Source organism: Lampetra planeri, chromosome 45 (assembly GCF_965212315.1).
Source record: "Lampetra planeri chromosome 45, kcLamPlan1.2.h2, whole genome shotgun sequence".
NCBI classification, from domain to species: Eukaryota; Metazoa; Chordata; class Hyperoartia; order Petromyzontiformes; family Petromyzontidae; genus Lampetra; species Lampetra planeri.
The window spans coordinates 7,431,003-7,458,696 of NC_136151.1; the positions used below are offsets into that span (position 1 = coordinate 7,431,003).

Consider the following 27,694-nt stretch of genomic DNA (forward strand, 5'->3'; position numbering starts at 1 on the left):
CTTTCTGGCACCAATCTCTTTTCTCATTCTGTTAGGTCTTCCTCTATGAATCCCTATTGATCTCTACCGAGTCTCAGTTGGTATCTACGAGTCTCAAGGAGTATCTATAGCTCTCCATACATCTCTGGATCTGTGAGTCTCTATGAGTCAATCATCATCACGATCCATCGGCAGATAGCCCGAAGTAAGTGTCCACTCCAAATTTCGTAATTTGTTTCCACTTTCCTCTTGTTATCAGTAGGGCCAATATGCTCAAGTAGTGACCACATCTTTCGGGTACTAATCTCTTGTGATATCGGCATCAAGCCATTCTCTAGCGCCCCTACTTTTTTTTACTTACCAAATGGTTTGGTGATGCTGGCGCTGTGTCGGCATTGGTGCACAATCACAAATAACAAAACAACTTAATAGATTATTCAGAGCACACACATGTTTATACACGTTCACTACATTATTTTTCCTTTTAAGGTAATCTTATTGATGAATGCAAGTTTTTTTTACGTAGTTTTCTTAGTAGCTTATATTATGCTATCTAATTTGCATGTGTTCCCTTCTGCACAGGCTCCTGTTTCTGTCTGTCAGTTCTATAACAAGTGTCTACTTCTCCATTCTTATTGGCGCACTTTTCAGCTTTTGCTAAATGTCATTTGTATGTGTTGTGTGGTATACAAAGACTCGGGAGGCAGAATTGCTACTAAGGGCTTACGCCAGTTTACCCACACGAGTGTACATCACTACACTATCACACACACGAGTGTACATCACTACACTATCACACCCACACGAGTGTACATCACTACACTATCACACACACACACACGAGTGTACATCACTACACTACCACACCCACACGAGTGTACATCACTACACTATCACACACACACACGAGTGTACATCACTACACTATCACACACACACACGAGTGTACATCACTACACTATCACACACACGAGTGTGCATCACTACACTATCACACACACACACACACACGAGTGTACATCACTACACTGTCACACACACACGAGTGTACATCACTACACTATCACACACACACACACACACGAGTGTACATCACTACACTATCACACACACACACACACGAGTGTACATCACTACACTATCACACACACGAGTGTACATCACTACACTATCACACACACACACGAGTGTACATCACTACACTATCACACACACGAGTGTACATCACTACACTATCACACACACACGCACACGAGTGTACATCACTACACTATCACACACACACGCACACGAGTGTACATCACTACACTATCATACACACACGCACACGAGTGTACATCACTACACTATCACACACACACGAGTGTACATCACTATACTAACACACACGCACACGAGTGTACATGACTACACTACCACACAAACACACGAGTGTACATCACTACACTATCACACACACACACACGAGTGTACATCACTATACTAACACACACACACACGAGTGTACATCACTACACTATCACACACACACACGAGTGTACATCACTACACTATCACACACACACACGAGTGTACATCACTACACTATCACACACACACACGAGTGTACATCACTACACTATCACACACACACACGAGTGTACATCACTACACTAACACACACGCACACGAGTGTACATCACTACACTATCACACACACACACACGAGTGTACATCACTACACTATCACACACACACACACAGAGTGTACATCACTACACTCACACACATACGAGTGTACATCACTACACTATCACACACGGTGTACATCACTACACTATCACACACACACACGAGTGTACATCACTACACTATCACACACACACACGAGTGTGCATCACTACACTATCACACACACACACACGAGTGTGCATCACTACACTATCACACACACACACGAGTGTACATCACTACACTATCACACACACACACACGAGTGTACATCACTACACTATCACACACACACACACACGAGTGTACATCACTACACTATCTCACACACGAGTGTACATCACTACACTATCACACACACACACGATTGTACATCACTACACTATCACACACACACAGTGTACATCACTACACTATCTCACACACACGAGTGTACATCACTACACTATCACACACACACACACGAGTGTACTTCACTACACTATCACACACACACACACGAGTGTACATCACTACACTATCACACACAAACGAGTGTACATCACTACACTATCACACACACACACACACTAGTGTACATCACTACACTATCACACACACACACGAGTGTACATCACCACACTATCACACACACACACGACGAGTGTACATCACTACACTATCACACACACACACGACGAGTGTACATCACTACACTATCACACACACACACACACGAGTGTACATCACTACACTATCACACACACACACGAGTGTACATCACTACACTATCACAAACACAGGAGTGTACATCACTACACTATCACACACACGAGTGTACATCACTACACTATCACACACACACACGAGTGTACATCACTACACTATCACACACACAAGTGTACATCACTACACTATCACACACACACGAGTGTACATCACTACACTATCACACACACAAGTGTACATCACTACACTATCACACACACACACACACACGAGTGTACATCACTACACTATCACACACACACGAGTGTACATCACTACACTATCACACACACACACGAGTGTACATCACTACACTATCACACACACAAACGAGTGTACATCACTACACTATCACACACACACACGAGTGTACATCACTACACTATCACACACACTCACACGAGTGTACATCACTACACTATCACACACACTCACACACGAGTGTACATCACTACACTATCACACACACTCACACACGAGTGTACATCACTACACTATCACACACACACACGAGTGTACATCACTACACTAACACACACACACACACACACGAGTGTACATCACTACACTAACACACACACACACACGAGTGTACATCACTACACTCTCACATACACACACACGAGTGTACATCACTACACTATCACACACACACGAGTGTACATCACTACACTATCACACACACACAGTGTACATCACTACACTATCACACACACACGAGTGTACATCACTACACTATCACACACACACGAGTGTACATCACTACACTATCACACACACACACACACGAGTGTACATCACTACACTATCACACACACACACGAGTGTACATCACTACACTATCACACACACTCACACGAGTGTACATCACTACACTATCACACACACTCACACACGAGTGTACATCACTACACTTTCACACACACACACACACACACGAGTGTACATCACTACACTATCACACACACACACACACGCGTGTACATCACTACACTATCACACACACACACACGAGTGTACATCACTACACTATCACACACACGAGTGTACATCACTACACTATCACACACACGAGTGTACATCACTACACTATCACACACACACACATACGAGTGTACAGTACATCACTACACTATCACACACACACTCACACGAGTGTACATCACTACACTATTACAAACACACACACGAGTGTACATCACTACACTATCACACACACACACGAGTGTGCATCACTACACTATCTCACACACACACACACACTAGTGTACATCACTACACTATCACACACACACACGAGTGTACATCACTACACTATCACACACACACACACGAGTGTACATCACTACACTATCACACACACACGAGTGTACATCACTACACTATCACACACACACGAGTGTACATCACTACACCATAACACACACAGTGTACATCACTACACTATCACACACACACGAGTGTACATCACTACACCATAACACACACAGTGTACATCACTACACTATCACACACACACGAGTTTACATCACTACACTATCACATACACAGTGTACATCACTACACCATCACACACACACACACACGAGTGTACATCACTACACTATCACACACACACACGAGTGTACATCACTACACTATCACATACACAGTGCACATCACTACACTACCACACACACACGAGTTTACATCACTACACTATCACACACACACACGAGTGTACATCACTACACTATCACACACACACGAGTGTACATCACTACACTCGCACACACACACGAGTGTACATCACTACACTAGCGCACACACACACACAGTGTACATCACTACACTATCACACACACACACACACGAGTGTACATCACTACAGTAGCACACACACACACACACGAGTGTACATCACTACACCATCACACACACACGAGTTTACATCACTACACTATCACACACACACGAGTGTACATCACTACACCATCACACACACACGAGTGTACATCACTACACCGTCACACACACAAACGAGTGTACATCACTACACTATCACACACATACGAGTGTACATCACTACACTATCACACACACACAAAGTGTACATCACTACACTATCACACACACACAAAGTGTACATCACTACACTAACACACACACGCGAGTGTACATCACTACACTATCACACAAAGACGAGTGTACATCACTACACTATCACATACACACACAAAGTGTACATCACTACACTAACACACACACGCGAGTGTACATCACTACACTATCACACACACACGAGTGTACATCACTACACTATCACACACACACACACACGAGTGTACATCACTACACTATCACACACACACGAGTGTACATCACTACACTATCACACACACACACACGAGCGTACATCACTACACTATCACACACACACGAGTGTACATCACTACACCATCACACACACACACGAGTGTACATCACTACACTATCACACACACGCGAGTGTACATCACTACACTATCACACACACACACACGAGCGTACATCACTACACTATCACACACACACGAGTGTACATCACTACACCATCACACACACACACGAGTGTACATCACTACACTATCACACACACACGAGTGTACATCACTACACTATCACACACACACGAGTGTACATCACTACACTATCACACACACAAGAGTGTACATCACTACACTATCACACACACAAGAGTGTACATCACTACACTATCACACACACACGAGTGTACATCACTACACTATCACACACACACACACGAGTGTACATCACTACACTATCACACACACAAGAGTGTACATCACTACACTATCACACACACACACGAGTGTACATCACTACACTATCACACACACACACACACGAGTGTACATCACTACACTATCACACACACACGAGTGTACATCACAACACCATCACACACACACGAGTTTACATCACTACACTATCACACACACACGAGTGTACATCACTACACTATCACACACACACGAGTGTACATCACAACACCATCACACACACACGAGTGTACATCACTACACTATCACACACGCACGAGTGTACATCACTACACTATCACACACGCACGAGTGTACATCACTACACTATCACACACACACGAGTGTACATCACTACACTATCACACACGCACGAGTGTACATCACTACACTATCACACACACGAGTGTACATCACTACACTATCACACCCACACGAGTGTACATCACTACACTATCACACACACACACACGAGTGTACATCACTACACTACCACACCCACACGAGTGTACATCACTACACTATCACACACACACACGAGTGTACATCACTACACTATCACACACACACACGAGTGTACATCACTACACTATCACACACACGAGTGTGCATCACTACACTATCACACACACACACACACGAGTGTACATCACTACACTGTCACACACACACGAGTGTACATCACTACACTATCACACACACACACACACACGAGTGTACATCACTACACTATCACACACACACACACACGAGTGTACATCACTACACTATCACACACACGAGTGTACATCACTACACTATCACACACACACACGAGTGTACATCACTACACTATCACACACACGAGTGTACATCACTACACTATCACACACACACGCACACGAGTGTACATCACTACACTATCACACACACACGCACACGAGTGTACATCACTACACTATCATACACACACGCACACGAGTGTACATCACTACACTATCACACACACACGAGTGTACATCACTATACTAACACACACGCACACGAGTGTACATGACTACACTACCACACAAACACACGAGTGTACATCACTACACTATCACACACACACACACGAGTGTACATCACTATACTAACACACACACACACGAGTGTACATCACTACACTATCACACACACACACGAGTGTACATCACTACACTATCACACACACACACGAGTGTACATCACTACACTATCACACACACACACACGAGTGTACATCACTATACTAACACACACACACACGAGTGTACATCACTACACTATCACACACACACACGAGTGTACATCACTACACTATCACACACACACACGAGTGTACATCACTACACTATCACACACACACACGAGTGTACATCACTACACTATCACACACACACACACAGAGTGTACATCACTATACTAACACACACACACACGAGTGTACATCACTACACTATCACACACACACACGAGTGTACATCACTACACTATCACACACACACACGAGTGTACATCACTACACTAACACACACGCACACGAGTGTACATCACTACACTATCACACACACACACACGAGTGTACATCACTACACTATCACACACACACACACACAGAGTGTACATCACTACACTCACACACATACGAGTGTACATCACTACACTATCACACACGGTGTACATCACTACACTATCACACACACACACGAGTGTACATCACTACACTATCACACACACACACGAGTGTGCATCACTACACTATCACACACACACACACGAGTGTGCATCACTACACTATCACACACACACACGAGTGTACATCACTACACTATCACACACACACACACGAGTGTACATCACTACACTATCACACACACACACACACGAGTGTACATCACTACACTATCTCACACACGAGTGTACATCACTACACTATCACACACACACACGATTGTACATCACTACACTATCACACACACACAGTGTACATCACTACACTATCTCACACACACACACGAGTGTACTTCACTACACTATCACACACACACACACGAGTGTACTTCACTACACTATCACACACACACACACGAGTGTACATCACTACACTATCACACACAAACGAGTGTACATCACTACACTATCACACACACACACACACTAGTGTACATCACTACACTATCACACACACACACGAGTGTACATCACCACACTATCACACACACACACGACGAGTGTACATCACTACACTATCACACACACACACGACGAGTGTACATCACTACACTATCACACACACACACACACGAGTGTACATCACTACACTATCACACACACACACGAGTGTACATCACTACACTATCACAAACACAGGAGTGTACATCACTACACTATCACACACACGAGTGTACATCACTACACTATCACACACACACACGAGTGTACATCACTACACTATCACACACACAAGTGTACATCACTACACTATCACACACACACGAGTGTACATCACTACACTATCACACACACAAGTGTACATCACTACACTATCACACACACACACACACGAGTGTACATCACTACACTATCACACACACACGAGTGTACATCACTACACTATCACACACACACACGAGTGTACATCACTACACTATCACACACACAAACGAGTGTACATCACTACACTATCACACACACACACGAGTGTACATCACTACACTATCACACACACTCACACGAGTGTACATCACTACACTATCACACACACTCACACACGAGTGTACATCACTACACTATCACACACACACACGAGTGTACATCACTACACTATCACACACACACGAGTGTACATCACTACACTATCACACACACACAGTGTACATCACTACACTATCACACACACACGAGTGTACATCACTACACTATCACACACACACGAGTGTACATCACTACACTATCACACACACACACACACGAGTGTACATCACTACACTATCACACACACACACGAGTGTACATCACTACACTATCACACACACTCACACGAGTGTACATCACTACACTATCACACACACTCACACACGAGTGTACATCACTACACTTTCACACACACACACACACACACGAGTGTACATCACTACACTATCACACACACACACACGCGTGTACATCACTACACTATCACACACACACACACACGAGTGTACATCACTACACTATCACACACACGAGTGTACATCACTACACTATCACACACACGAGTGTACATCACTACACTATCACACACACACACATACGAGTGTACAGTACATCACTACACTATCACACACACACTCACACGAGTGTACATCACTACACTATTACAAACACACACACGAGTGTACATCACTACACTATCACACACACACACGAGTGTGCATCACTACACTATCTCACACACACACACACACACGAGTGTACATCACTACACTATCACACACACACACGAGTGTACATCACTACACTATCACACACACACACACGAGTGTACATCACTACACTATCACACACACACGAGTGTACATCACTACACTATCACACACACACGAGTGTACATCACTACACCATAACACACACAGTGTACATCACTACACTATCACACACACACGAGTGTACATCACTACACCATAACACACACAGTGTACATCACTACACTATCACACACACACGAGTTTACATCACTACACTATCACATACACAGTGTACATCACTACACCATCACACACACACACACACGAGTGTACATCACTACACTATCACACACACACACGAGTGTACATCACTACACTATCACATACACAGTGTACATCACTACACTACCACACACACACGAGTTTACATCACTACACTATCACACACACACACGAGTGTACATCACTACACTATCACACACACACGAGTGTACATCACTACACTCGCACACACACACGAGTGTACATCACTACACTAGCGCACACACACACACAGTGTACATCACTACACTATCACACACACACACACACACGAGTGTACATCACTACAGTAGCACACACACACACACACGAGTGTACATCACTACACCATCACACACACACGAGTTTACATCACTACACTATCACACACACACGAGTGTACATCACTACACCATCACACACACACGAGTGTACATCACTACACCGTCACACACACAAACGAGTGTACATCACTACACTATCACACACATACGAGTGTACATCACTACACTATCACACACACACAAAGTGTACATCACTACACTAACACACACACGCGAGTGTACATCACTACACTATCACACAAAGACGAGTGTACATCACTACACTATCACATACACACACAAAGTGTACATCACTACACTAACACACACACGCGAGTGTACATCACTACACTATCACACACACACGAGTGTACATCACTACACTATCACACACACACACACACGAGTGTACATCACTACACTATCACACACACACGAGTGTACATCACTACACTATCACACACACACGAGTGTACATCACTACACCATCACACACACACACGAGTGTACATCACTACACTATCACACACACACGAGTGTACATCACTACACTATCACACACACACGAGTGTACATCACTACACTATCACACACACAAGAGTGTACATCACTACACTATCACACACACAAGAGTGTACATCACTACACTATCACACACACACGAGTGTACATCACTACACTATCACACACACACACACGAGTGTACATCACTACACTATCACACACACAAGAGTGTACATCACTACACTATCACACACACACACGAGTGTACATCACTACACTATCACACACACACACACACGAGTGTACATCACTACACTATCACACACACACGAGTGTACATCACAACACCATCACACACACACGAGTTTACATCACTACACTATCACACACACACGAGTGTACATCACTACACTATCACACACACACGAGTGTACATCACAACACCATCACACACACACGAGTGTACATCACTACACTATCACACACGCACGAGTGTACATCACTACACTATCACACACGCACGAGTGTACATCACTACACTATCACACACACACGAGTGTACATCACTACACTATCACACACGCACGAGTGTACATCACTACACTATCACACACACACACGAGTGTACATCACTACACTATCACACACACACGAGTGTATATCACTACACTATCACACACACACGAGTGTACATCACTACACTATCACACACACACACACAGAGTGTACATCACTACACTATCACACACACACAGTGTACATCACTTCACTATCACACACACATACACGAGTGTACATCACTACACTATCACACACACACGAGTGTACATCACTACACTATCACACACACAGTGTACATCACTACACTATCACACACACACAGAGTGTACATCACTACACTATCACACACACACAGTGTACATCACTACACTATCACACACACACACACGAGTGTACATCACTACACCATCACACACACACACAGTGTACATCACTACACTATCAAACACACGAGTGTACATCAATACACTATCACACACACACACACAGTGTACATCACTACACCATCTCACACACACACACACGAGTGTACATCACTACACCATCACACACACACAAAGTGTACATCACTACACTAACACACACACGCGAGTGTACATCACTACACTATCACACACACACGAGTGTACATCACTACACTATCACACACACACACACACGAGTGTACATCACTACACTATCACACACACACGAGCGTACATCACTACACTATCACACACACACACACGAGCGTACATCACTACACTATCACACACACACGAGTGTACATCACTACACCATCACACACACACACGAGTGTACATCACTACACTATCACACACACGCGAGTGTACATCACTACACTATCACACACACACACGAGTGTACATCACTACACTATCACACACACACGAGTGTACATCACTACACTATCACACACACAAGAGTGTACATCACTACACTATCACACACACAAGAGTGTACATCACTACACTATCACACACACACGAGTGTACATCACTACACTATCACACACACACACACACGAGTGTACATCACTACACTATCACACACACAAGAGTGTACATCACTACACTATCACACACACACACGAGTGTACATCACTACACTATCACACACACACACACACGAGTGTACATCACTACACTATCACACACACACGAGTGTACATCACAACACCATCACACACACACGAGTTTACATCACTACACTATCACACACACACGAGTGTACATCACTACACTATCACACACACACGAGTGTACATCACAACACCATCACACACACACGAGTGTACATCACTACACTATCACACACGCACGAGTGTACATCACTACACTATCACACACGCACGGGTGTACATCACTACACTATCACACACACACGAGTGTACATCACTACACTATCACACACGCACGAGTGTACATCACTACACTATCACACACACACACGAGTGTACATCACTACACTATCACACACACACGAGTGTATATCACTACACTATCACACACACACGAGTGTACATCACTACACTATCACACACACACACACAGAGTGTACATCACTACACTATCACACGCACACAGTGTACATCACTTCACTATCACACACACAGTGTACATCACTACACTATCACACACACACACGAGTGTACATCACTACACTATCACACACACACACGAGTGTACATCACTACACTAGCACACACACGAGTGTACATCACTACACTATCACACACACGAGTGTACATCACTACACTATCACACACACACGAGTGTACATCACTACACTATCACACACACACGAGTGTACATCACTACACTATCACACACACACAAGTGTACATCACTACACTATCACACACACGAGTGTACATCACTACACCATCTCACACACACACACACGCGAGTGTACATCACTACACCATCACACACACACACACACTGGTGTACATCACTACACTATCACACACACACGAGTGTTCATCACTACACCATCACACACACGAGTGTACATCACTACACTATCACACACACGAGTGTACATCACTACACTATCACACACACGAGTGTACATCACTACACTATCACACACACACACGAGTGTACATCACTACACTATCACACACACACACGAGTGTACATCACTACACTATCACACACACACGAGTGTACATCACTACACTATCACACACACACACGAGTGTACATCACTACACTATCACACACACACGAGTGTACATCACTACACTATCACACACACAGTGTACATCACTACACTATCACACACACACACAGTGTACATCACTACACTATCACACACACACACACGAGTTTACATCACTACACTATCACACACACACACAGTGTACATCACTACACTATCACACACACACACACGAGTTTACATCACTACACCATCACACACACACACGAGTTTACATCACTACACCATCACACACACACACGAGTGTACATCACTACACTATCACACACACGAGTGTACATCACTACACTATCACACACACACGAGTGTACATCACTACACTATCACACACACACACACGAGTGTACATCACTACACTATCACACACACGCACACACGAGTATACATCACTACACTATCACACACACACACACGAGTGTACATCACTCCACTATCACACACACAGTGTACATCACTACACTACCACACACACACGAGTTTACATCACTACACTATCACACACACACACACACGAGTGTACATCACTACACCATCACACACACGAGTGTACATCACTACACTATCACACACATACACGAGTGTACATCACTACACTATCACACACATACACGAGTGTACATCACTACACTATCACACACACACACGAGTGTACATCACTACACTATCACACACACACACGAGTGTACATCACTACACTATCACACACACACACAAGTGTACATCACTACACAATCACACACACACGAGTGTACATCACTACACTATCACACACACACGAGTGTACATCACTACACTATCACAAACACACGAGTGTACATCACTACACTATCACACACACACACGAGTGTACATCACTACACTATCACACACACACACGAGTGTTCATCACTACACCATCACACACACGAGTGCACATCACTACACTATCACACACATACACGAGTGTACATCACTACACTATCACACACACACACGAGTGTACATCACTACACTATCACACACACAGTGTACATCACTACACTATCACACACACACGAGTGTACATCACTACACTATCACACACACACACGAGTGTACATCACTACACTATCACACACACACGAGTGTACATCACTACACTATCACACACACAGTGTACATCACTACACTATCACACACACACACAGTGTACATCACTACACTATCACACACACACACACGAGTTTACATCACTACACTATCACACACACACACAGTGTACATCACTACACTATCACACACACACACGAGTTTACATCACTACACCATCACACACACACACGAGTTTACATCACTACACCATCACACACACACACGAGTGTACATCACTACACTATCACACACACGAGTGTACATCACTACACTATCACACACACACACGAGTGTACATCACTACACTATCACACACACACACACGAGTGTACATCACTACACTATCACACACACGCACACACGAGTATACATCACTACACTATCACACACACACACACGAGTGTACATCACTCCACTATCACACACACAGTGTACATCACTACACTACCACACACACACGAGTTTACATCACTACACTATCACACACACACACACACGAGTGTACATCACTACACCATCACACACACGAGTGTACATCACTACACTATCACACACATACACGAGTGTACATCACTACACTATCACACACATACACGAGTGTACATCACTACACTATCACACACACACACGAGTGTACATCACTACACTATCACACACACACACGAGTGTACATTACTACACTATCACACACACACACAAGTGTACATCACTACACAATCACACACACACGAGTGTACATCACTACACTATCACACACACACGAGTGTACATCACTACACTATCACAAACACACGAGTGTACATCACTACACTATCACACACACACACGAGTGTACATCACTACACTATCACACACACACACGAGTGTTCATCACTACACCATCACACACACGAGTGTACATCACTACACTATCACACACATACACGAGTGTACATCACTACACTATCACACACACACACGAGTGTACATCACTACACTATCACACACACAGTGTACATCACTACACTATCACACACACACAGAGTGTACATCACTACACTATCACACACACACACGAGTGTACATCACTACACTATCACACACACAGAGTGTACATCACTACACTATCACACACACAAGTGTACATCACTACACTATCACACACACACACGAGTGTACATCACTACACTATCACACACACGAGTGTACATCACTACACTATCACACACACAAGTGTACATCACTACACTATCACACACACGAGTGTACATCACTACACTATCACACACACACGAGTGTACATCACTACACTATCACACACACACACGAGTGTACATCACTACACTATCACACATACACGAGTGTACATCACTACACTATCACACACACACGAGTGTACATCACTACACTATCACACACACACACGAGTGTACATCACTACACTATCACACATACACGAGTGTACATCACTACACTATCACACACACACGAGTGTACATCACTACACTATCACACACACACACGAGTGTACATCACTACACTATCACACATACACGAGTGTACATCACTACACTATCACACACACACGAGTGTACATCACTACACTATCACACACACACACGAGTGTACATCACTACACTATCACACACACACACGAGTGTACATCACTACACTATCACACACACACACACGAGTGTACATCACTACACTATCACACACACACCTGTACATCACTACACTAACACACACACAGTGTACATCACTACACTATCACACACACACACACACGAGTGTACATCACTACACTATCACACACACACACGAGTGTACATCACTACACTATCACACACACACACACACACGAGTGTACATCACTACACTATCACACACACACACATACGAATGTACAGTACATCACTACACTATCACACACACTCACAGTGTACATCACTACACTATCACACACACTCACACGAGTGTACATCACTACACTATCACACACACACACACACGAGTGTACATCACTACACTATTACAAACACACACACGAGTGTACATCACTACACTATCACACACACACACAGAGTGTACATCACTACACTATCACACACACACACAGAGTGTACATCACTACACTATCACACACACACACAGAGTGTACATCACTACACTATCACACACACACGAGTGTACTTCACTACACTATCACACACACACGAGTGTACATCACTACACTATCACACACACACGAGTGTACATCACTACACTATCACACACACACACGAGTGTACATCACTACACTATCACACACACACACGAGTGTACATCACTACACTATCACACACACACGAGTGTACATCACTACACTATCACACACACACACGAGTATACATCACTACACTATCACACACACACACACACGAGTGTACATCACTACACTATCACACACACACGGGTGTACATCACTACACTATCACACACACAGTGTACATCACTACACTATCACACACACACACGAGTGTACATCACTACACTATCACACACACACACGAGTGTACATCACTACACTATCACACACACACACGAGTATACATCACTACACTATCACACACACACACGAGTGTACATCACTACACTATCACACACACACGGGTGTACATCACTACACTATCACACACACAGTGTACATCACTACACTATCACACACACACACGAGTGTACATCACTACACTATCACACACACACACAGTGTACATCACTACACTATTACACACACACACGAGTGAACATCACTACACTATCACACACACACACACACGAGTGTACATCACTACACTATCACACACGAGTGTACATCACTACAATATCACACACAGACAGGAGTGTACATCACTACACTATCACACACAGACACGAGTGTACATCACTACACTATCACACACACACGAGTGTACATCACTACACTATCACACACACACACACACACGAGTGTACATCACTACACTATCACACACACACTAGTGTACATCACTACACTGTCACACACACACACGAGTGTACATCACTACACTATCACACACACACGAGTGTACATCACTACAATATCACACACACACACACGAGTGTACATCACTACACCATCACACACACACACACACGAGTGTACATCACTACACCATCACACACACACGAGTGTACATCACTACACTATCACACACACACACACACGAGTGTACATCACTACACTATACACACACACACACACAAGTGTACATCACTACACTATCACACACACACACGAGTGTACATCACTACACTATCACACACACACACAGTGTACATCACTACACTATCACACACACACGAGTGTACATCACTACACTATCACACACACACACACACGAGTGTACATCACTACACTATCACACACACACACAAGTGTACATCACTACACCATCACACACACGAGTGTACATCACTACACTATCACACACACGATTGTACATCACTACACTATCACACCCACCTCGTGTGCCGTGTCGGCCTTCACAGGTGCTCACCAACACCACTTGCCCCTACAGTCTGTGAAAGGTGACACACGGGAGATGTTTGTGTTTGTTGTACACACACAGAGACGCTGCGGCGGTGTTGATATCCACGCTGCTGCTGCTGCTGTGATCCACTGCCTCCCACGGGCACTTCCGCACAGTGGGGCTGAACGATGAATCGATTCCAAATCGAAGTCGCAATTTGAAACAATGCGATTAGCAAATCGCAAAAGCTGCGATTTTTGAAAAGTGTTTTATTTTTTATTATTAGAACTTCATTGATTTAACTTAACAATTCTAGATTTGAAGCTTTCGTGACTGCAAGGATTCATACTCTGAGGTTGATTCGGTAAAGTCACGTTGGTAAAATATAATAATAAAATAAAATAATAATAAATGAAAATAACTCAATTCAATCACGATGTTTCGAAGGCAACACAAGTCTCCGTCTTCAGGTGGGACCGTCACAGCTAAATGTACGGTATCACTTTATTTTATTATTATTATTTTACGTACGTGACTTTACCGAAAAAACTTAACAATTGCTCCATGTTTGATCTTTCTATTTAAATAAAATTTTTTAACAAATACATGTTGAAAGCAATTAATACATTTTAAGTTTTCAGCCTTGCATTAGAATATATAGAGCAGTTCACATTTTGATGGTATCATCACATGTTTTACATCTACTACACAGTGAATATTGAACTGAAGCGGGACTTTTAAAAATGTAGATGACGGGGCAGACAAACGCACCGCTGTACTGTACTTCTGTGCTCTCGCCAGCTGCGCCGCCTGCCTTCGCCAACGCGCGGTGACCGGCGTGGTGAAGTATGGTCAAATGTCCCCGCAACCCGCACGGCGTAGCGAGGCCCTCATCCAGCAGCGGATTTACAAAGTGCCGTTACATGTCATCACACCGATAGCTACGCATTACAACGTTGCATAACAATGCTCATTATGAATTGCTCTATTGCAGTGTACGTGCGTGTTAGTGCACGAGTGCTGTTGTTATAGTGGTGCTGTTGTTACACGGCTACTGTGATTATCGTTACTGCAGACGGACGCTCACCGACTGTGGACCCAAACTCGGCCTACCACAAACTCCAGATTTCCTCGGATCTCAGGACGGTGACGTGGACCGCTGTCTCCCAGGGTCGCCGCGATCACCCGCACCGCTTTGATGGCTGTGCACAAGCCCTGTGCTCCGAGAGCTTCTCGTCGGGTCAGCACTACTGGGAGGTGGACGTGGGGGGTGCGGCGGGGAGCTGTGCGGTTGGAGTCGCGTACGGGACGATCGCACGGAAAGGGGGTGGTAACGAGTGCTGGCTGGGAAGGAACGACTCATCCTGGGTTTTATATAAATATAACAACAGCTGCTTCGTGCTTCATGGTGATGTATCGACCTCAGTGCCGGTGAGGGATCCTCCCCGGAGAGTCGGGTGTCACCTGCACTGGGAGGCGGGGCTGCTGTCGTTTTACCGCGCCGACTCCATGGAGCTGCTGCACTCCGTCCACCACTCGTTTAGTCAACCGCTCTACCCCGCACTGCGTGTGTGGGGTAAAGGTGGTGATGGTGACTCAGTGAGGATTCTGGATCTGAGTCGTGCGTGCTGAGAGCACGGAGTGTGAGCAGCGCAGAGAAAAACGGGCACAACGCCCAGACTCACGCACACAAAGACACAGATCCCCCGTGTAGCCTTCACAGGCTGTTGGGGCAAGTGCTGTTAGCGAGCACCTATGGGGCCGTCCATAAATGACGTCACGCACCTGGGGGGGGTGGCAAATATTTGTGACGATGGGGGGGGGGGGGTTGAGAAATGTGACGTCACGTCAAAATGCGCAAATTTAAATAAATTTCGACAACACGTTCTACTTAATTAAATATACTTTTTAATAAATGTTTTCTCCTACAACATCAGAGTGCAGCGCCACATTAAATATGCACTACAATGACAATAGTTTAAAGCTATTTGAGGCATGTTTTATTTTCTTGGGGGGGGGGCAGAGCTTTGTGACGTCATATTTGAGGGGGGGTCTGACTTTTTGTGACGAAGGGGGGGGGGGGTCAAAAATCGCCTGATGTCATTTATGGACGGCCCCTATGAAGGCCGGCACAGCACACTAGGGGGTGGGTGGCCAGCACCACGCCCGGTCGCCTTTGTCTCCCCAGTGGTGATGTTTACACACCGTACCAGGTACTTATTTGAGGCTAAGTCGACTTAGGGGAAGTCCATGACCGGTTCACCAAAACCAGTGACGATTATCGGAATCGGTCCAGGCTCTCCCCTAGGTCGACTGAGCCTCAAATGAGTACCTGCTGCGATGTGCAAACATCGCCACTGGGGAGACAAAGGCGGGTCGGGCGTGGTGCTGGTCACCGACCCCCTCGTGTGCCACAGTGCCGGACTTCATAGGTGCTACTAGCAAACAGCACTTGCCTCTACAGTCTGTTAAGGCTACACGGGGATAATTTTCTTTGGGTTCGTGGGTTGGTCTGTATACCTTTGTCTATGTGTGTGTCTTTGTGTGTGTTTTTGGTTTGGTGCTGGCCACCCACCCCCTCGTGTGCAAGAGTGACAACCTTTCACAGTCTCTGCTACTTGCTACTAACAGCCCTTTCCCCAACAGTCTGTTAAGACTACATAGACACACACACAGATCGACAAACACACTCACATACATACAAACACACAGACACACAAACACATAGACACATGTACATACACACACATACACTCACAGATACATACACACAGATACACAGATACAAAGACAAATATCCCCCGTATAGCCTTAACAGACTGTACGGGCAAGTGCTGTAAGTGAGCGGCTATAAAGGCCGGTACTTCACACGAGGGTGTGGGTGGCCACCATCACGCCTGGCCACCTTTGTTTCCCAAGTGGCGATATTTACACATTATACCAGGTACTTATTTGAGGCTGAGACGACCTAGGGGAGGCCCATGACCGGTTTACCAACACCATTGATAACTATTATCTGAATCGGTCTTGGGTCTCCCCTAGGTCGACTCAGCCTCAAATGAGTACCTGGTGCGATCAGTAAATATCGCCCCTGGGGATACAAAGGCGGGTATTTTAAGGCTATAGGGGGTATCTATGTGTGTAGTGTGGGGTGGAGTGGTGGTGCAGTGGTTAGCGCACTGGTGGGGGAGGGCGGGGGGAGCCAAGCTTCTCTCTGACGTCATCGTCTCTCGCACCGCGCGCCGCGTGGCGCTCAACGCCGAGAGGGCGGAGCTCCACCGCGGGCGTGCTGGGAACACGCGTCACGTGACGCTGCGGGGTGACGCGCGCCGTCCCCCTCGCGGTTACTCGCTCGTTGGGCGGTAAACCCGGGGTGGGAATGGGATGGCATCACTAGGGGGGGACTACTCGTGGTGTGTGCCGAGTGTCGCTGGACCAAAACATTGTTGTTATAACCTGGGGTCGAGTGACCCCCTCCTCCCCCCACCCAAACTAGTTTTATTTTACAGGGCATAGAGAGAGATATAAGCCAATTAAAACATAGTAGTAGTAGGACGTCTTTCGCCACCAATATTATTCGTAAAGGTTTGTTTTGATTAATATTTTAATTATCTGCTGTCAGACTTTTGGACCTGAAGCCACAACCTTCGATTCATGGGATAACGCTTCTGATGACAACAATAGGAACTGTGTTTTGACTTTAAGTGGGTTAAAGTTATTAAGCGCCTGATATATATCTAGTGAAGATCTACCTTACAATACGACACGACTAACATTGTCTCAACACGCATTAATAACACAGACACTGTGTGTTATTACAGGGATAGAGACAACACAAACTCCAAATTTCCAGCAACTGTCAGGGTCGGAATCCAACCAATGACCTCTTGCATACCAGGCGAGGGAGTTAACATATCCTAGCCACAACGGCGTCCCTCCTTAACGTGAGACACCAATACGGTGTGAACCCAACCTCGAGTCTCAGGGTGTCTAGCAACACGTAGATTATTTGTAACGCATTGATTATATCGTACCAGTTGTGTACTTGTGTGAACGCTAATCGCATTGTGCTCTGGGCTGTGGGTGAGATTCATATTTGCTTAATTGCTGGCATGATTTTGGCTTGTTTTGCTTTTTTCATTTTTGTGACCCAGGTCACTCTTGTCAATGAGACTCATCCTGATCTCCTGAGTTCTCACCTCGTTAAATTGAAATTCAACTCGACTCGATCATCATCAGCAGCAGAATTAGTAACAACAGCAGGAGCAACAGCATTAGCAGTGGTAGCTCCATCATTATCATCATGATCAGTATCAGAAGTAGGACCATAATCAATAATAATACAATCATTATCAGCAGTAACATAATAATCAATAGCATAAGCAGCAGCATCATCGCTAGCATCATCAATATTATCAGGAGTAGGACCAGCAGCATTAATAATAATATAATCAGTAGTAGTAGTAGCAGCAGAATCAGCAGCATCATCATTCTTGCAACCGACACTCATCCTTGTATCTTGAGTTCTCACCTGGTTAAACAAATTGACTTTAACTCGTAGGCTGTCGCGACCAATATTATCAATAATAAAGGTTTCTTGGGTTAAATCGCTTAAATATAAGTATACTTGATTGTGTTCTGGGTTACCTGTGAATTGGAATCACGTTGTATGTGGGTCAAGGGTCAAAATATTCTGGGTGAATAAAAATAAAATTTGAAAATTATTTTCAAGATTGTCATCCAGGCTTGAATGTTTCTCTCTTAGAGCTGAGCCTGACTGCCTTGTGTTATATTACGCGAGATTAAACCCGGTACGATTTGGAAATCTACAGCATACGCCTTCACATGTAAGTGTTGTCTGTAGCATTGGGCCAAATTCTATGGCGTGTCTCGTGGTATTTATAACTGCACACTCAGTCAGTTTGCTTGTTCGTATTCACGATGAGCTATGATGAATTGATCCCGACTGATGGATGATGATGAAGAGTATGATGATGATACAAATAACAATGACTATGCTTGGTAATGATGACCACAACCCACTCACCTGCACCCAACACTCTCCTACCCGATACCTGTCACACCTTTAACCCACGACCCACCCAGCCATCTACAGAGACCCTCCCTCCCACGTGCCCACACTCACACCTGCTCGACCATACACCTGCCCATCCTGCCACCCGTTCCTCCTACCCTCCCACCTGCCCATCCACTCGCCCACCTACTCGCCCGCCCACCCTCTCACCCGTCCACCTCATGCATATTCAAGAGTCCATTACCGGCTGATCTCCCTCCCACCTGATCGCCTGCAAACCTGCTCACTCACTCACACACCCACACAAAGATTCCCCGTATAGCCTGAACAGACTGTTGGGCAAGTGCTGTTAGCGAGCACTTATGACGGCTGGCACGGTACACGAGTGGGTGGGTGGCCAGCACCAAGCCCGGCCGCCTTTGATTCCCGAGTGGCGATATTTATACTCCGCACCAGGTACTCATTTGAGGCTGAGTCGACCTAGGGGATGCCCATGACAGGTTCAGACTGGTCACTGGTGTTGGTGGCCGTGAGTGGGAAAATAATTTGGGTCGGCAGGTTCGTACCACAGCGCACTCACCACAACACTAATCTCCACCCACCCACACACACCTGCTCAACCACCCAATACGATCACCCTCCTACCCTCCCACCTGATCCCCCCACTCATTTACACGTGAAGTTAGAAGATCGTTTGTCAAAAACATTACAATATTAATTTGATTCTTTTTAAAGATAATTTGAAACCGTCATGCTAAAATAATGGCAATGATAGAGACGGCATACTTTTTTTTTTTAAACTTTATTAATATTTTTTTACACGGTACGGTTTGGTGCAGAATCCCACGAAGCCTCACCATAGCCGACGACATCAGTCCCAGGGACAAACCATCCCCGTTTGCCTGGCCACTCTGGGTTTTCTAACAAATCGCGACCTGTAAACCCCAACACCGCGATGTGAATGCAACGCTCCTGTCTACGCAGGTGAGAGTCGATTCGTGTCTTGGTTCGTCGCCGCCGTGTGCGCCCCAGCGACAGCGTCTCTCAGCCACAGCGAGCGGCTATCGGTGAGAAGCCACTGAGAGTCGTGGCGAGCGCAGCCCCCACAGAGAGCGTAGCGAGTGGACCTGGCTCCTGTCTGGAAGTGGTCAAAGCCGACCGTGTAACGTGTCTCACGGTGCGTCTAGACAGCTGCGTGCGATACGAAGCTCGTGTCTGTGACCTTGACCACCAGGCACATTTCCACGGAGTGTCTCGTGAGGTTTGTAACCTCGTGCTAAGTAATGTTGGCTTCTTTGTTCATTTCCGATGCTGTGAGTCCCCAGGATGTTGATGGTTAAAATATTTTACCTGGAAAGTAGCTCGATTTAACTTCTCATTCGCAAGGGTGTCCAAGGTGTCAAGTGACACATTCCTGTTAACTTCGAAAAAACGATTTACTACGTGTGAATTTGCACGTATATTTGTGTGCATTTCTGTTTCTTCGTGTGTCTATGAGAGTGTAACTTACACCACTGAGTAGCTATGCCAGTGTGTTTATATTTACTACCCAGACCCAAGCGATGAGGTTGTCTCTAACATGACACATCACACTATCTACTGTGTAAAGCTCAGATATAGTACACGTGTATGTGTAACATACATACCCTCACCATGTACTATAGCTGAGTTATATACAGTGCATAGTGTGCTGTAGAGTGTGATGTGTAATGTTGTTACATATCCTCACCATGTACTATAGCTGAGTTATATACAGTGCATAGTGTGCTGTATAGTGTGATGTGTAATGTTGTTACATATCCTCACCATGTACCGAGTTATATACAGTGCATAGTATGCTGTATAGTGTGATGTGTAATGTTGCTACATACCCTCACCATGGACTACAGCTGAGTTATAGACAGTGCATAGTGTGCTGTATAGTGTGATGTGTAATGTTGCTACATACCCTCACCATGTACTATAGCTGAGTTATAGACAGTGCATAGTGTGCTGTATAGTGTGATGTGTAATGTTGTTACATACCCTCACCATGTAATACAGCTGAGTTATAGACAGTGCATAGTGTGCTGTATAGTGTGATGTGTAATGTTGTTACATACCCTCACCATGTACTATAGCTGAGTTATAGACAGTGCATAGTGTGCTGCATAGTGTGATGTGTAACGTTGTTACATACCCTCACCATGTACTATAGCTGAGTTATAGACAGTGCATAGTGTGCTGCATAGTGTGATGTGTAATGTTGTTACATACCCTCACCATGTACTACAGCTGAGTTATAGACAGTGCATAGTGTGCTGCATAGTGTGATGTGTAATGCTGTTACATACCCTGACCATGTACTATAGCTGAGTTATAGACAGTGCATAGTGTGCTGTAGAGTGTGATGTGTAATGTTGCTACATACCCTCACCATGGACTACAGCTGAGTTATAGACAGTGCATAGTGTGCTGTATAGTGTGAAGTGTAATGCTGTTGCATACCCTCACCATGTACTATAGCTGAGTTATAGACAGTGCATAGTGTGCTGTATAGTGTGATGTGTAATGCTGTCACATACCCTCACCACGTACTACAGCTGAGTTATAGACAGTGCATAGTGTGCTGTATAGTGTGATGTGTAATGCTGTTACATACCCTCACCATGTACTATAGCTGAGTTACATACAGTGCATAGTGTGCTGTATAGTGTGATGTGTAATGTTGTTACATACCCTCACCATGTACTATAGCTGAGTTACATACAGTGCATAGTGTGCTGTATAGTGTGATGTGTAATGCTGTTACATACCCTCACCATGTACTATAGCTGAGTTATAGACAGTGCATAGTGTGCTGTATAGTGTGATGTGTAATGTTGTTACATACCCATACCTGTCAACCCATATGGGTTTACCCGTATTGTTTCTTGCTGTGGTTGTCCCACCTGATGACGGACGCTTGTGTTGCGCCCGAAACGTCGTGATTTAATTAATTTTATACCTACGTGAGTATTAAATTATAATTATTACTTGACGCTCACGCCATTTGGTTCAGGGCACGGGGTCTGCAACCTGCAGCTCCGTAGCGGCGTGCGGCTCTTTGAGGGACGGCTGCTTCGTGAGACGTTTTTATTTATCAACGACCACCACCACCACCGTCTCTCGTATTCACACCACATTCTTATTTATCAAGCACCACCAGCACCGTCTCTCGTACTCACACCACGTTCTTATTTATCAAGGACCACCACCACAGTCTCTCGTACTCACACCACGTTCTTATTTATCACGCATCACCACCAGCACCGTCTCTCGTACTCACACCACGTTTTTATTTATCAAGCACCACCACCACAGTCTCTCGTACTCACACCACGTTCTTATTTATCACGCATCACCACCAGCACCGTCTCTCGTACCCACACCACATTCTTATTTATCAAGCACCACCACCACAGTCTCTCGTACTCACACCACGTTCTTATTTATCACGCATCACCACCAGCACCGTCTCTCGTACCCACACCACATTCTTATTTATCAAGCACCACCACCACAGTCTCTCGTACTCACACCACGTTCTTATTTATCACGCATCACCACCACCACCGTCTCTCGTACGCACACCACATTCTTATTTATCAAGCACCACCACCACAGTCTCTCGTACTCACACCACGTTCTTATTTATCACGCATCACCACCAGCACCGTCTCTCGTACCCACACCACGTTTTTATTTATCAAGGACCACCACCACCGTCTCTCGTACTCACACCACGTTCTTATTTATCAAGGACCACCACCACCACGGTCTCTCGTACTCACACCACGTTTTTATTTATCAAGGACCACCACCACCGTCTCTCGTACTCACACCACGTTTTTACTTATCAAGGACCACCACCACTTTCTTGTACCCACACCACGTTGCATTGCAGCTCTTGAAATAACGTGTTGGGTTTTTTTACTTACCGAATTGTAACAAACAAAGAAAACATGTCTCGTTATTTTGGTTTCTGAACCCCCTGGTTTAGGGGAATCGGTTTTTTAAACCCTGAATACGATCTGACAGCGGTGTGGTTTGCTGGGCAAAACGCACAGCCTCACCCTAGCCAGTGTTTTGTTTACGTGACAAACCTTTCTCATTGATTGTGTCGGGTGGTGGCGGGTTTAACGACACGTTAAATATTTACGCGATCTAACCAAAAAACACGTTTAATGAATAATATTCGTCGCGATTAGCCTACTTATATTTTTAAATCTGAAAAGACAGTACGAAGCGATAGAGGGACAGTACGGCTCCCCGGGACCATGGTTACTAATTGAAGTGCTAATGATGATTGATGGGACGAGCGTTGACAGGATCACGTGAGGGGAAGCACGTGACCCAATGGTCGTGAAGTGTAACAAGGGCAATCTTAATTTAGGAGCTTTCGTGACTGCAGGAATTATTCTTTGGTTCTTTTCGGTTAAGTCACGTCTAAAAATAAAATAATAAATTAAAATAAAATAACATATTACGACGTTTCGATTGCAACACAAGCAATCATCATCAGGCATAAAAGAAATAGCAACAAAAATCTAACTGTCTATAGTTTTTTCTAGTTAGATTTTTGTTGCTATTTCTTTTATGCCTGATGATGATTGCTTGTGTTGCAATCGAAACGTCGTAATATGTTATTTTATTTTATTATTTTATTTTTAGGTGTAACAAGGGCGTAGATTGAATAAGAGCCGGTGCGAACCGGACCTGGGAGCTGTTGTTGTTGTGGGGAATCGCCGTCGTCTCCATCGTCTCTGAGTAGTCTTGAGGCTAGAATTACATTGTCTCATCAGAATAGAGTCGTCTAATTACCCAAGTGTATATCGTCACTCGTTACGTTGTCAGCAGACTTTATTCATAATAAATATACATGAAGAATAAGACGGTGTCTCTGAGAGCTACATTACAAATGTAACGCCACGTCTACACAGGTGAGCACGGGCTGCCGCGGAGAACATTCCAGGGCGAGTCTAGTGGTGTTCATAATTTAACTGCCCGTGAAGTCAGATCGTTTCCTTGTTCGTCGTGGCTGCTCCATGCTTTTTACATATCGCTTCGGTGGCTAGGAGATGTTAACTACCCTGCCTGGTATACAGGAGGTCGTGGGTTCCATTCCAACCCTGACGCCTGCTGTATATTTGTAGTTTGCGTGATTTTTTTTCTGCTTCTTCTGGTTTCCCCTCGACATTTAGAATCAACGTCACGCGTTTAAAGTTTTTGGCTGAAAAATATCCACGCGAAAAGCCGCTTTGTTGAGCTTTCAATCGTGGCCAGGTCGCTTAAAGAAAGAGCTACATAGCTCAGTGGATTTTACCTGGTAAAATATAAAGAAATATTTTTAATAGCATTTGCCAAAATCAGCCAGAGTAAAGGATGTAAAATGTTGACATTGACAAGAATAGGTGATGAA

The 27,694-nt window shown here is 44.7% G+C and overlaps 1 protein-coding gene across 1 annotated transcript in view; it reads left to right on the plus strand.

Moving 5' to 3' along the window:
• Positions 1-19,011, plus strand: part of LOC144733222 (E3 ubiquitin-protein ligase TRIM11-like) — a 29,042-nt gene extending 10,031 nt beyond the window's left edge. Inside the window, exon 6 of the mRNA XM_078615017.1 lies at positions 18,295-19,011. Coding sequence (XP_078471143.1) covers positions 18,295-18,851 — 557 coding nt within the window. The 3' untranslated portion in view covers positions 18,852-19,011. The remainder of the gene's footprint in view (positions 1-18,294) is intronic.
• The last annotated feature ends 8,683 nt before the right edge of the window (positions 19,012-27,694 follow it).